General features: G+C 38.3%; 1 protein-coding gene across 8 annotated transcripts in view; it reads right to left on the reverse strand.

The window, feature by feature from the left end:
* LOC113227767 (oxysterol-binding protein-related protein 3-like) overlaps nucleotides 1-12870 on the reverse strand; it is a 64762-nt gene that overhangs the window by 5210 nt on the left and 46682 nt on the right. For 5 of the 8 annotated variants that reach the window (XM_026460768.1, XM_026460770.1, XM_026460766.1 and 2 more), the window contains 8 exons: nucleotides 10879-10964; nucleotides 9851-9973; nucleotides 5486-5582; nucleotides 4208-4413; nucleotides 1958-2170; nucleotides 1249-1419; nucleotides 517-630; nucleotides 226-370 (listed from right to left, as the gene is read on the reverse strand). In XM_026460768.1, the coding sequence (XP_026316553.1) occupies nucleotides 226-370; nucleotides 517-630; nucleotides 1249-1419; nucleotides 1958-2170; nucleotides 4208-4413; nucleotides 5486-5582; nucleotides 9851-9973; nucleotides 10879-10964 (1155 nt within the window). The remainder of the gene's footprint in view (nucleotides 1-225; nucleotides 371-516; nucleotides 631-1248; nucleotides 1420-1957; nucleotides 2171-4207; nucleotides 4414-5485; nucleotides 5583-9850; nucleotides 9974-10878; nucleotides 10965-12870) is intronic. The other 3 variants (XM_026460767.1, XM_026460765.1, XM_026460769.1) reach the window with 2 other exon arrangements.

Raw genomic sequence — 12870 nt, forward strand, 5'->3', positions numbered from 1 at the left:
GTTTGAGTGTCTTTGAGTGCATTTGACTGTCTGCAGTGCCTTTGAGTTTCTTTGAGTGCCTTTGAGTGTCTTGAACGCCGTTGCACTCGCAGGCACTCAAACGAACCCAAAGGCACTCAAATGCTACTTACACGTAATTGAATTATTCCTGACGCTATTATTTGATATTTCATGATTTATTCAGCTTTATTGAATGTTGTTGGGCTGACTCCCAATTACACGTACCTGGTCTCCAGAGGCACCTCGCTGCAGGTGGATCTCCCGCATACAGTGCTTCCGACCATCGCCCTTGAAGCCGTAGTCGAGTCCCGGTACTGCTATCTGTGACTGCACCACGGATTTCGTGGCGACTACTCGACCACGAGCTCGCCTGGAACAAATCCAGATAGGTTTAGCCGTCACAAGGTCCGTTAATAAGGCTAATAACGTTATTTAATCATAACATACATCAGTACAAATAATATTTCTCCAATTATTTATAATATTACTTCAATTATACGCAGAACAAATCCTTACCTTAATAAAATTAAGTTTGCATGTGATATCTGTCCCGTGGCAAGTGATGTGCATGTCGCCATACTGATCCACCCATCGTTGTCCACCGAAAAGATTATGCACGCATGTTGTCACCTGCATAAATTAATATGACATCACAACCTGGTCCCTAACTACAGAATTCATGATCCTATGAGATATAAACTGAATTTATTATGAAGGCATAGCCCAGAATACTCAAAATCAATTTGTTGACAAAAGTTATTGTTTATGATGTTAGTAATATCTGTAGCTCTAGTGGGGTACAAGTAAAAAGCCAACTTTAGAAGGAGACTCGAAACACAGTTAAAGCCTAAATGGTATTAAGCGTTAAGTATTTTCGTCGCGTTTCCTTGTAAAGTTAGCTATTTTTACTTGTATCCCTTTTCACTAGAGCCACAGAATTCGACGCCTCCTACGCAAAGTATAGTAAGTCAAAATTGCCAAGTTTACAAGGGAGCGTTTTAAAGTTTTGAATTCACTGAAATTACGTTAGAGGGGTCGATGTAGTCATGTAAGTTTGTTAGTATTTTACAAATATGTAACCCTATAAATATACTTCATTAAATTGAGCGCGTCTATCAGTCCCTTATTAAATGCGGAGTTACTTTATGACCCAATTTCTTCAACACCTTCTTCTACGCAATCGAACATGAATAAAAATTAAATTAGTTGCTCACAAGAATCAAATAAAGTGTATGATAGTTAAATTACCTTATTCCAGCTGTAATGATCGCCAGTGTTTAACAGGCGTACATGCACCCGCCCAGTGGGCTGGAACTCCATGGATTTGCCCCAGAACTTGGTTTTGATGCGAGCTTCTTGCCAGAAGATCCAACGGGGGGATTCTGCGTGGCAGGCTGAGATTGGGGGGTGGTGGGAAACCTGTGATTGAAACAAAATATATGCATAACATGCCGGTTGCATGGAGAAAATGAAGGACAGTGAAGTATTGAAAGGTTTTCCCAATTTGCCTTGAAGCTTCAAAGGTTTTCCCAATTTGCAATGAATCTGATGTATCAAAATTTTTTCAATTAAAGTAGACATGCGTACAAATCTCAAATCAAATCTGTGTCATTTGTAACGACGGAAAAACGCATTTTGTTTTATAACGAACGAAGTCGTGCGAATGATGGTAAGCTACACGCTTGTCCATAACAGTTGCAGCGCCACTCAGAGCTTCCAGTCGCAAAGATCTGAGGCGCACTACCAGTGCGCCTGTTACCCTGAGACACACGTAGACAAGTCCCATGTGCCTGTAATTTCAACAGCACCTTTATTTACCCTTCAAAATCGGAACTGGCGGCAGAAATAGGTAAGGTGGCAGTACTTCCCTGGACAAACCTTTCGCGAGAAACGGTACCGCCACTAAAACCAGAGTGATACAAAGAACAGTTAGGTTAGGTTAGGTTCGGGCGCTGACCTGCTCGGCGACGAAGCGGAAGCCGCGGTCGTCGCGCACGCACTCGTAGGTCTCGGCGAGCAAAGGGTTGAAGGGCTTGGAGGCGGCGCGGTGCGCGGACGCGGCGTAGGCGCTGACGGCGAAGGCGGCCACCAGCGCCATGCGCTCCACGGCGCTGCGGCACTCGGCCGCCGCGTCCAGCAGCTCCGAGTACTCCAGCTCCTCGCACAGCCGCTGCAACCAACCTCACATTGGCCGGGGCCGTTCGGCCTGACCCCGGACGAAGCCGAACCGTTGGTGGAAGCTATTTATAGTGTCTTTTTTAAGATGGAGTAAAATGACTTGCAAGGTCGCCAGTTTTGATAAAATTTTAATTAGTCATGTAGTTGTTGGCGATAGCTTTATCTATATATATATATATAGAAGGTAAAATTTTGCCAAAAAATTCCGAATGGTGAATGTTACGACGTTCTAATGATTACTAACTGCGTTCGTTACTGCCTTCTTCATTTTAATATACAGTTCGCCAACTAGTATAGAAATAAATTTAATATACATGAACATGAAAGGATATATTATGGAGAGTGTGCCATGGGATTACACGATTTAATTCCGCGTTCCCATCACCGAGAGACTAGGCGTAGGCTTGGGTTCCACCCCTATGTTGTGGATATTTCAAAGATGCGCATGAAGCGTTACGCTTCCACATTTATATGACGAACGGGTTGTTCCCTGAACGTTATGACTTGGACCTTCTCAAGGCGAGAGAGAATAGGCATTACTTAGGTGTGTATGCACCATCGTCGACCTCATCGTCACTTTCCATCAGGTGAGATGGTCAAATGCGCACTTAACATTTTATAAAAAAAAAGAACTCACAAAAATGAACAATTCAAACGAACCTATTTCCTAGCAGTTGGACGAATAATGGGCTGATGATGGTTTAAGCGAAACAGGTTCGGTTATTTATTGTATAAGCGAGACCAACATTCAGTCGATAGTCGATGGAATATTTATCGATAGCAATCACTAGGTGCCACTTATTTAAGCGCAATAAACTATCATTTTACTCCATCTTCAAAAAAGACAGACTGTAATTGCTATTTTTTTTGTAAAAATTTCCGGGTGTATTCTAGTACCAGCGCCCCCTACCCGCCAGCTTGTAGTGTGCACGTATCTCGCGAGACGACCGCGCGTAATATTTTTAACTGTGTATCTTCTTGTAATTTTCAAGAGTTATTATTAAACTGTGTGCCTTTTTACGGAATAGTATTATAGAAAAGGTATCCCAGAAGCCTACAACGCATGTACACATCAGGGATATTTGTATATTTGTCAACACTCATCCACAATACTTCAAACGTGGTGAAGTCATTCAAAGGCAAACTAGAGCTAAAATTATGATTCTTTTATATAATCGTTGCTATAAAATATTTATAAGAATGACTACTGCAGCATGTGTATAATTATTTTAACTGCCTCCGTGGCCGAACGGTTACCATGCCGGACTGCCACGCAGAGGTCCCAGGTTCGATTCCCGGGCCGGGAGAAATGTTTGTATAGCCTACATTTACTTCTCTCGTGAGTTTGGGTGTAATTTGTGGTTGTCTATGTGTGTGTCCATGGCACCTGCGACACAGGGTTTCCCTAGTGCGGGGCTATGTTGAGTGTGTGCGTTATTTATTTATTTATTTATTTTCAATCAATTATCAAATAAAATAAAATTGTTACTAGGACAGAATCTTTAGTTTCAATGTTAACAAAGAATATTTAGAATTTACACTAATTTAAAATACAATTAATCATATAGTCAAAACATGAAATGTAATGAACATTTGCACATCTGCTTGCATGTTGAATACAATGCACGTAATTTTGTTTAATACCTGTGTAACTATTACAATCTGGCAAGTAGATAGATAGATAACTCGTTTATTGGCTGAATCACAGTACATTACAAACAAGTTTATGCCATAAGTACAATGGTAATGATAAAGAAAAAGACTAGTCTAGGTTTGCGGGTGTGATCTGGAGTGTTATAACGTGTAGAGTGTAGTGTGTCAGTAAAAAGGGCCTGACTCAGCATTATGAACCAGTTCAGTCGAACTACGTCTGTAATTTTTCTACTAGATCCCAAGGTGAGCCGATATAAAAAAGTATTATATTGTATTAAAAAATTGAAAAGCGGAGTTATCTTTCCCCCATTCCCGCATCCCGTAGGATTGCAGGTTGAGTTGGACGTCGTGGAAGGTGTCGATGGTGGTGTCTCACCTGAAGCATGTTGAGGGGCTCGTTAATGGTGACCGGCATGGAGATCTGGCTGAGGTCCTTTCCGATGTTCTTGTAGAGCAGGTTCCACAGCGAGGGCCCCCCCGGCGTGGGCCGCGGCGAGGGCAGCGCCGTGCGCCGCGTCCAGCACGACGCGGGCCGCGACTCCACGCCGTTCTGCGTCAGCGTCACTGGCTCCGCCGATAGCACTGCGGTAGAAGGTCCAACGGTCATTATGAGGATCCTTGAAGATCCCAACGCAAAAATAGTAAGGCTCAAACTCTAATTCAAAATATTTTTATTACATAGGCATGTAAATTACACTTGAAAAGAACTCTATTACTCATTCGTAAAGCAGGTTCGCCTGAGAAGAATGAGCACGAAACTCTTGGGGTTGCCCTTTGTAAACAAACATGTGTACACATTTATCAACCAATAATTGTTTTAAATACGATAGATCGAGACAACCTGAAATGTCAGAAATATTGATTCACAATCTACTCTACTCTACCGGTTCAGTTTTGACTGAGAGAATATGATAAAAAGGAATAATTCAGCTTGGTCGCATGTTGTTGTGTCAACTGCCTCGATTAAGGTGTTTTTCAGGTGTTTGTATGACAAAATTTCAATTCTTTCCTAGCCCATCTTCAAAAGGTCTAGATTGACGAGAATGGGCGAGGCGAGAACAGAAATATTTGTTGATGTAATACTGAACCGTATTTGTGCCAACATAGAGTATTATATATACTTTTTAAAGGAAACACGATTTTCTCGCGATGGCTCACGCAAGCTATTAATGGTAAATAAACAGGCCGACGACATTTCAATTCTCGTCTCTTCTCGTCTCGCCTCGCCGCTAGAAAATCACATTTAAGCGCACCTTTTCACTTTTTCCGGTTTTTACAAAAGTCTTTGGAATGGACACGATTTTGAAAATGAAGGGACCATTAAACGACACTTAGAGCTAGCTGTATAAGTTTATATTGAATGTCACGATGTCTCACCGGGATATTCATTATTATATATTCATTATATTTATATATTCATTTTTGTGAAGTTACTCCTAATAATTAGATTGTTATAAATTATTAACACAAACATCGAACACTAAGAAAAAATCTCTTTGATCCGTTTGGATTCGAACGAGCATCTTCCAGCAAACCGTGCTAGACCCTAAGCCACGAGACGAATCAACAGACCTTAAGAATTTCTCTATGTGCTTGTTACAGATCTTTTTTGTTTTTAGTAGTCATAAGTTAAATTATAAATAAGGAAACTCACAAGCGCCATCGGAGTTGTCAGAGCTGGCGGAGCCTTCCTCGCTGCTCAGAGACCCCGCTTCCGACGAGGAGTCGCCATCTAACTCTATTACGCCCGCCTAAAAACACGACCGAAATTGTTATAAATATGATACATTATTATTTGATGATGATTTTTAAAAAAACGAATTTTTGGAGCAAAAATTTTTGTATTTACCAAAAGAAGACATCTCGATACCTCCAATTGCCGTTATACAGGACAAACAATTATTTCACAAAAATAAAAATACTATGACACATATGAAATTGAAATTTCAATAAATATTTCTTACAAATACATAGTCATCCAAGTTAATTTGTAACAGATGATTCCACATATTTGTATTTTACCGAAGCCATGTTAATATTTGCATTTTACATAAGCAATTAGGTAACGTTCTCATATCCGTAGGCAAAAATTTTCTGTAAAAATTTGAGATAAGTGGTTTTCGCAGTATAACGACGCAATGTTTTGTTATTTTTGTAAACATCCATATAAATTCAATATAGTCCATTTGTTTAGATACTTAACTAAATGTAAACAAACTTGGAGCACCATTTTATTGAAACATATACTTTACAAATCAATAGGTATAAAAATAGGCATGCAATTTCATATGAAGCTCAATATTTCTTTTGTATATGAAAGTAAGTAAAAATCATTTTATAAATGTACATTTCATTAAATAGACATCAAGATTGTTTACATTTAGTTAAGTACCTAAACAAATGGACTATAATATTATGCTCCCCAAATTTTGTGAAAAAAAATAAACAAACAAAAAACAAAATCAAAAAAGAAACTAATTATGAAAAAAAGAAACAAAAACAAAATTAAAAATGAACAGGTCCAAAAAGTAAGTTGCCTTAGTATTCATTGGAGGTATCGATCTGTGGGTGAAAGATTAAGAACCTGAAATGCCAAACAGAAATTTTTACAATAGAGTGTTTTACAGAGAACTAGGCTCTTAATTACGCACTTAAAATCAATCTTCAAATAAACAACGTTAAATAAATAACAAACGATGATAGGACTTAGTGTCTTTTACCATTCAATTTCAGCATTCGAAAGAAATTATTGTAAAAACATAAATTCCATAATATGGCCATGAGGTCATTTACCTCTCACCTAGAGATATTATTCCATGTAGACGAAATCTGACAAAAATATAACGAGTAATCATGGACAAATAACTCAGGAACACTGCTAATCGCCACACAAGACACCGAACCCGGACGTTTAGTACCCATTGGTCTACCAGATGTCGCGACGAGTATCAAATTATTTCTTTTACACTGACGAGCTACAATTTATCAAAGTTACTCTAATTTCTAGTGATAACAAACAAATCTACTAGATGGCGCTTATTGCACAGATTTTTACGGCTACTGCCGGCTATTCTTTTATGTTGTTTAGGGTTAGCGCCATCTACCCATATTATGTCTGATCACTTCACAGTGCAACACAGAGTGAGAAGCTGGAAAAGTTTTGTGAAATGTGATACCATCTACGTTTGTCCCGCCTTCTGAGAGTCTTCCTCCTGGACACGAATTGCCATGGCCGAACTGGACGTCTTTGAATAGGCTTCGAACTCAGGACGGTTGGAGCAAGGACAATTTGTTCAAGTGGGGATTTTCGGATGGTTCTAACCTGGACTGCTTGTGCGGTGCGACTCAAACAATGGCCCACTTCATATCGTGCCCTGCTTGCCCTAACACCTGCACGCTTGAGGATTTAGTGGCGGCTACTAGTTACGCGATCGGCGTGGCTGAGTTCTGGGCCACAATAGTGTTACGTATGTCATCGACACCACAATAAGAAGAAGTGAGCATTTATAAATTAGTTTATAACACACAATGTCATGTATTGATACGCATAGGTATTTGTCAAAGTTCAGAAAATTATTTTAGCTCATTAACCATATTTGAAAAGTATCACAAGGAAAAACTACTTGTATTTCATACTCGTATTATACTTAGTCCAACCATTTATTTAACTTTTGACATACACATGCCTCCGAAGTTCCGTAATTAATATAACATACAACCAGAGACAAAAAATGCAATACTTCCTGGACTTTTTAATTTTAGTGAAGCGACGTGCTCTTTCGCTCCGATATTTATCGAGCTAACAAATTATGTAACAAAAAATTATTCAAGTTATATATAGTACAAGTAATATATTTTGATACCAGTCTAATCAATTATAATGAAGCGAAATAAATTATAAACAAATATAATAATGTTTTATTGTTTATTATAATCAATCGTCGGATTCTTCTCCATATGAACGGGAATCATCGCTTGAATCCTCATTAACATCACGTTCCCAATCAGACAATATCTTCTTTTTTGAATCGTTTTTAACTTATTCGTGAATAAAATCGATTGTTATAAAAAAAATCGAATCGGAAACGCATTACGACATCACTAATGGATTAGGATTCGAGCTGTCAAACGTTAAAAAATATTTGGAGAAATTAATTAATATCCATTGCCATTTACATGATAAAAACCACTTCCAGGCTATCGATCAGCGCAATCTAGATATAAGACGGTAGTGTGAATTTTTTCGGAGTTACGATATGGTGATTAGCAATTCTCTTCAGTTATCGGTTCATGCAGAAATTGAAATACACACACAGATCTAGACACATATATCCTCCTACATAAAGTATCGTACGTCGAAATTGCCAAGTTTACAGGGGAGCGTTTTAAAGTTTTGAATTCACTAAAATAAGCATGACACGTGACTTTAGCATTTCACGATATATTGTTGTTGTTCATCTAACCGATATCTAGGATTTTATAATACTCTATGTGAGTAACGAGCTTTGCCAAATAAAACTGACAAATGCTAAAGTCACGTGTTATGCCCTTTTCAGTGAATTCCAAACTATAAAAGCTCCCCTGTAAACTTGGCAATTTCGACATACGATACTTTACGTAGGAGGGGTCGATATATTCCCAAAGTTTGGACTATACAAGGGCCATCGTTGTAGAGTATTTTTGACGTAAACATACATATATTGCCACACACAAACACTGCATATATACACAAACAAAAGATACATATAGACATTGCAAATTTCCACAACCAAATCCTAAGGCGTCTGTGCTACGTTGTCAATGTTCATGTAATTATGTATTTTTTTTTGTAAGTTACGCCGTTACTCCGAGATTTTGAAATCGATTTCTATGTATATATTTTGTTGGAAAGAGGGGTACCTCAGTAATGGTTACAAATTTGAAGTAAATATTTCGCCTCTGAGTCTGGCAATTGCGGAAAGAATCCGATTTATTACACTTTACTCACATTGCGTTAACCGATTTCTTAACCCTTTGACCGCCGTAAACGCTTTTAAGCGTCTCACATTAACTTGGCTGATACGTATATGACGCCTTAAAGTGTCAATGACACCCATATCTCAATTGAAATAAATATTAAGATATTCCTTGTTTTATTTGTATATTCTAGTTAAGTATGGATTTATGTTTGCATTTTATATTTTTTCTAATAATAAGAAGTGACGGGACGAACAAGTCGTGCGCCTGATGGTAAGGCTACACGCCTGTCCATTACCGTTGGAGTGCTACTCCGTGCTTTAAATCGCAAAGATCTGAGGCCCACTGCGCCCATAACCCTGAGACATAAGTTGACAAGTCCCATGTGTCTGTAACTTCACCCGCACCTTTACCCTTCCAAACCGGAATGCAGTAATGCTCGCATTACTGTTTGTGGGCAGAAATAGGTACCCGGCTTTGTTGCCTCAAAGGTCAAAGGTTCGAATCCCTGCCGTGGTATACGTTATTTTATGATATCAATTGACGGGATGAACAACTGTCCATAACAGTTGTAGTGTCACTCAGAGCTTTAAACCACAAAGATCTAAGGGGCACTGCCACTGCGCCCATCACCCTGAGACATAAGTTGACCAGTCCCATGTGCCTGTAATTTCACCAGCACCCTTACCCTTCCAAACTGGAACGCATTACTGCTTGGCGGCAGAAATAGGTAAGGTGGCAGTACTTCCCTGGACGAACCTTTCGCAAGAAGCGGTATTGCCACTAAATGTTCAGTTATGTTCGTTTTTGACTTAAGAGAATTGAATTAATAGAAGATGGATATTCATAACATGTCATATCACTGTATGGGCGCGTAATGGGCGTGTCAGAGGCGCGATGGCGGTCAAAAGGTTAATTCTACAAACTTTTCAACAACTATTATATTTTAATTCTACAAACATTTGAGGTTAATTTTTTTCTAAAACATTATAATGATTAACTTCCTGAATAAGGTGAAAGTTTCAAAGTTCATAGGTTTAACAACAATTTTTCTATAACAAACCTCATCTCCGGCTAGTATGTCGGCTTGTTTTAAATCGTTGTCGTGTTCTTCCGCGTCGAAAAACTCTGACGCCGACACGCATGAAGAGCTATAGCTCAGCGATTGCTGGAGATGTCTGTTCACCTGCAGGGCATCGTATGTCGATGGTTTAAATTGACGAAAGGGAAATTTGGCTGGTTTTCAGGACATGCAAAAACATTTTTTTTTATTAAGTGTATTCTATTCATCGAGTATATAACCAGAAATAGAGACGAAATGTGACTTAATTTGTTTAAAGACAACTGCGCTCCGATTGGCCTGCCCGAATTAGAAACAATTGACGGGTGTCGTCAATTGTTTCACTTCAAGTTGACCACTTTAATTTGAGCTATAATAGACGAAAATTAAAAAATTACATATTTAATTACCGATGAAATGTGATTCCGTTTGTTTTGTAGTTAGATGTTTTGCTGTTTTTCCCACACCACCGAATAGAAACAGCCCCCATTGTTAGAGATGTTATGTGATTTCAGCGCAAACAAGAGTTGATATTTAGAAGTGACATAAGGCCCATTTACCTGATGAGTTGCCAGAGACGGATAGCCCTCTTTTCGTCTTTATTTCTGGTTATATACTCGATGATTTTATTTATTATTAGCGAAACTTCAAAGAAAGCTTGTCTTGAATTTCTAAAAGCTATAATTATTAATACAAAGATCGAACACTACGAAAAATTGCTTCGATCCGGTTGGATTCGAACCAGGGTCTTCAGCGTATCATGTCTGAAGGCGCGGGTTCGTATCCGGCCGGATCGAAGGAATATTTCTTAGTATTCATTCTACGTATTAATAATTATAGCACACCGGTACAATTTCACAAAAATTAAATTGAACATCATGGAAGAAAAGCAACGTGATATTCAATAACTTCACATTTCTAAAAGCTGTTAATGTTGTTTAGAATGAAGGGTATGAAATGACCAGTACCTCTATTATAAGCCTTTGAACAGACAATTGCGTTATAATATTAAAGCGATCGTGTTTACGTACAGCACTCACCGGATCGGAGTTGTTGACAGAGGATACCTCGGCGAGATCGGACGCGTCGTGTATGCGCGAGAGTCGCGACCGCAGCTCTGGGGGGCGAAATACTTCACAGGTCATTATTAAAGAACAATTGTACAATGGTTAATACAAAATTTCAACAGCTTTGATCTGGGGGTCGATTCAGAACCTTACGATAACTGTTGTCGACCGATTCGATTAGATACCGTACGATTTCTTTTCATTTTTATTCACAATAACCGAACCGAACGTCAAACTGTCGTATTCGAAGTCGAACCGAAATGACGTCACACCCGTACGATTACTGGTACTTCTCGACCGGCAAAGGCTACAAACGTTATTCAGAACACAGTTATCGAATGAAAGTTACCGAACGTCCTATTGTTTACAAAGCAAGAATGTAATGTGGAAATCCCTTATAAATAAAGTCTGGATTTTGTTCAATTTTAATAATTTATTTTAATGCAAGACTAATGCATTCCTAGATTTTAGGCTTTTAATAAAAATGGATTTCCATTTTTATTATAATCTATTTCACGGATTAACTCCGTAAACGCTGTTGGATAACGGTATCGTATCTGGGGGTCTACTCTCGACCTCCGTCTGACATCCGTCCTAAACAATTCTGTCAAATAAGTAATATTCGACAAAATTAAAAGACAAGTATCCAGTATGAAGCTTCATTCGCATTTAACTAAGGTAAACAACTCTTTTATGGGGAACTGTACACGTTTTTACAATAAGATTCCGGAGCATATATTAAGTTTATCATTTCCTAAGTTTAAAAACTACATTAAAAATATTTTGATCGAAAAATCATATTACAAAGTTGAAGACTACGTGTTAAAAGATGTATGGAAAGACGACATGGCTCCAGAATCCACACAAATTTGATTCGAAGTGTATTCCATAGCATTTAAGTTTATTTGAAAAGAGCTATCCCTAGAGTTTCTTGCTCGTTCTTCTCAGGGAGGTCAGCGTAGAGAACGAGCAGTAGCTTAACTGTGACGTTTTCAAGTGTAAATTTATTTTACCTATGGAATAAATAATCTTTGACTTTGACTTTGACTTTGATTGTGTATACACACGCTGTGTTTCCCTGATGTGTGGTGAAGACAACACTTCAATATATAATAGACAACAGCGTCTTCTGACTACACAATATGAATAAAATTTATCTATGGTTACCATTATATAAATTTAAAAAATATAAAAAGGGACTAGCCTGCATGGTCTAAGGATCTTTGCCTTTCCGCAAGGAAAATTACATAACATAACATCAATAATTTCAACAACTCTACTGTATTTTTTTCTTTTACTTAATTTGTTTTACTTTTTTGTAATAACAAAAAAGAAAACATACGTAGATTTTAAATTTGAAACTCAGTTTTGAAACATTTTGAAACATTTGAAATTCAGTTTACTCTCGACCTCCTGTAAACTGATTTTACTAAAATAAATAATCTTTGACTTTGACTTTGAGCATCACGCGTCTTTTTATTTGGTCAAGTATTGCTTATTTGGCAGTAATTGTTTCGGACGGAGATCGAGAGTAGACCCCCTGAATGCGAATCGAAACGAAAGCGCCCTTCGATTCGGAACGATATCTTATCGAATGATTCGGTTAAAATCGAAGAGTTGCGAATCGGGCTCCTGATAGGACTGAAACATGCTTCTGCACGCCAAACTAGGGTCACCATGATAGTCAATATTACTTTAATACATTGGCATCTCACATCAGTCTCTGGTAGCTGCAGAAGTACTGGTTCAGTGAGAAGGTTTATAGATCTCGCACAGGTGTCGCTCACCGTGAAAAAGGCCGAAAAACCTAACACTAACAGAAATTTTTAAGGTCTACTGACACGATCTATATCTCAGTCAGGCCCTAGTCTGGTAATATGAAGAATGAAGCGAATATTTAAGCGATAAACATTGACTTACAAATAAATGGACGACGGGTCTAATACAAAAACCACG

Source organism: Hyposmocoma kahamanoa, unplaced genomic scaffold (assembly GCF_003589595.1).
Source record: "Hyposmocoma kahamanoa isolate Upper Pololo Valley unplaced genomic scaffold, ASM358959v1 215, whole genome shotgun sequence".
Taxonomy (NCBI): Eukaryota; Metazoa; Arthropoda; class Insecta; order Lepidoptera; family Cosmopterigidae; genus Hyposmocoma; species Hyposmocoma kahamanoa.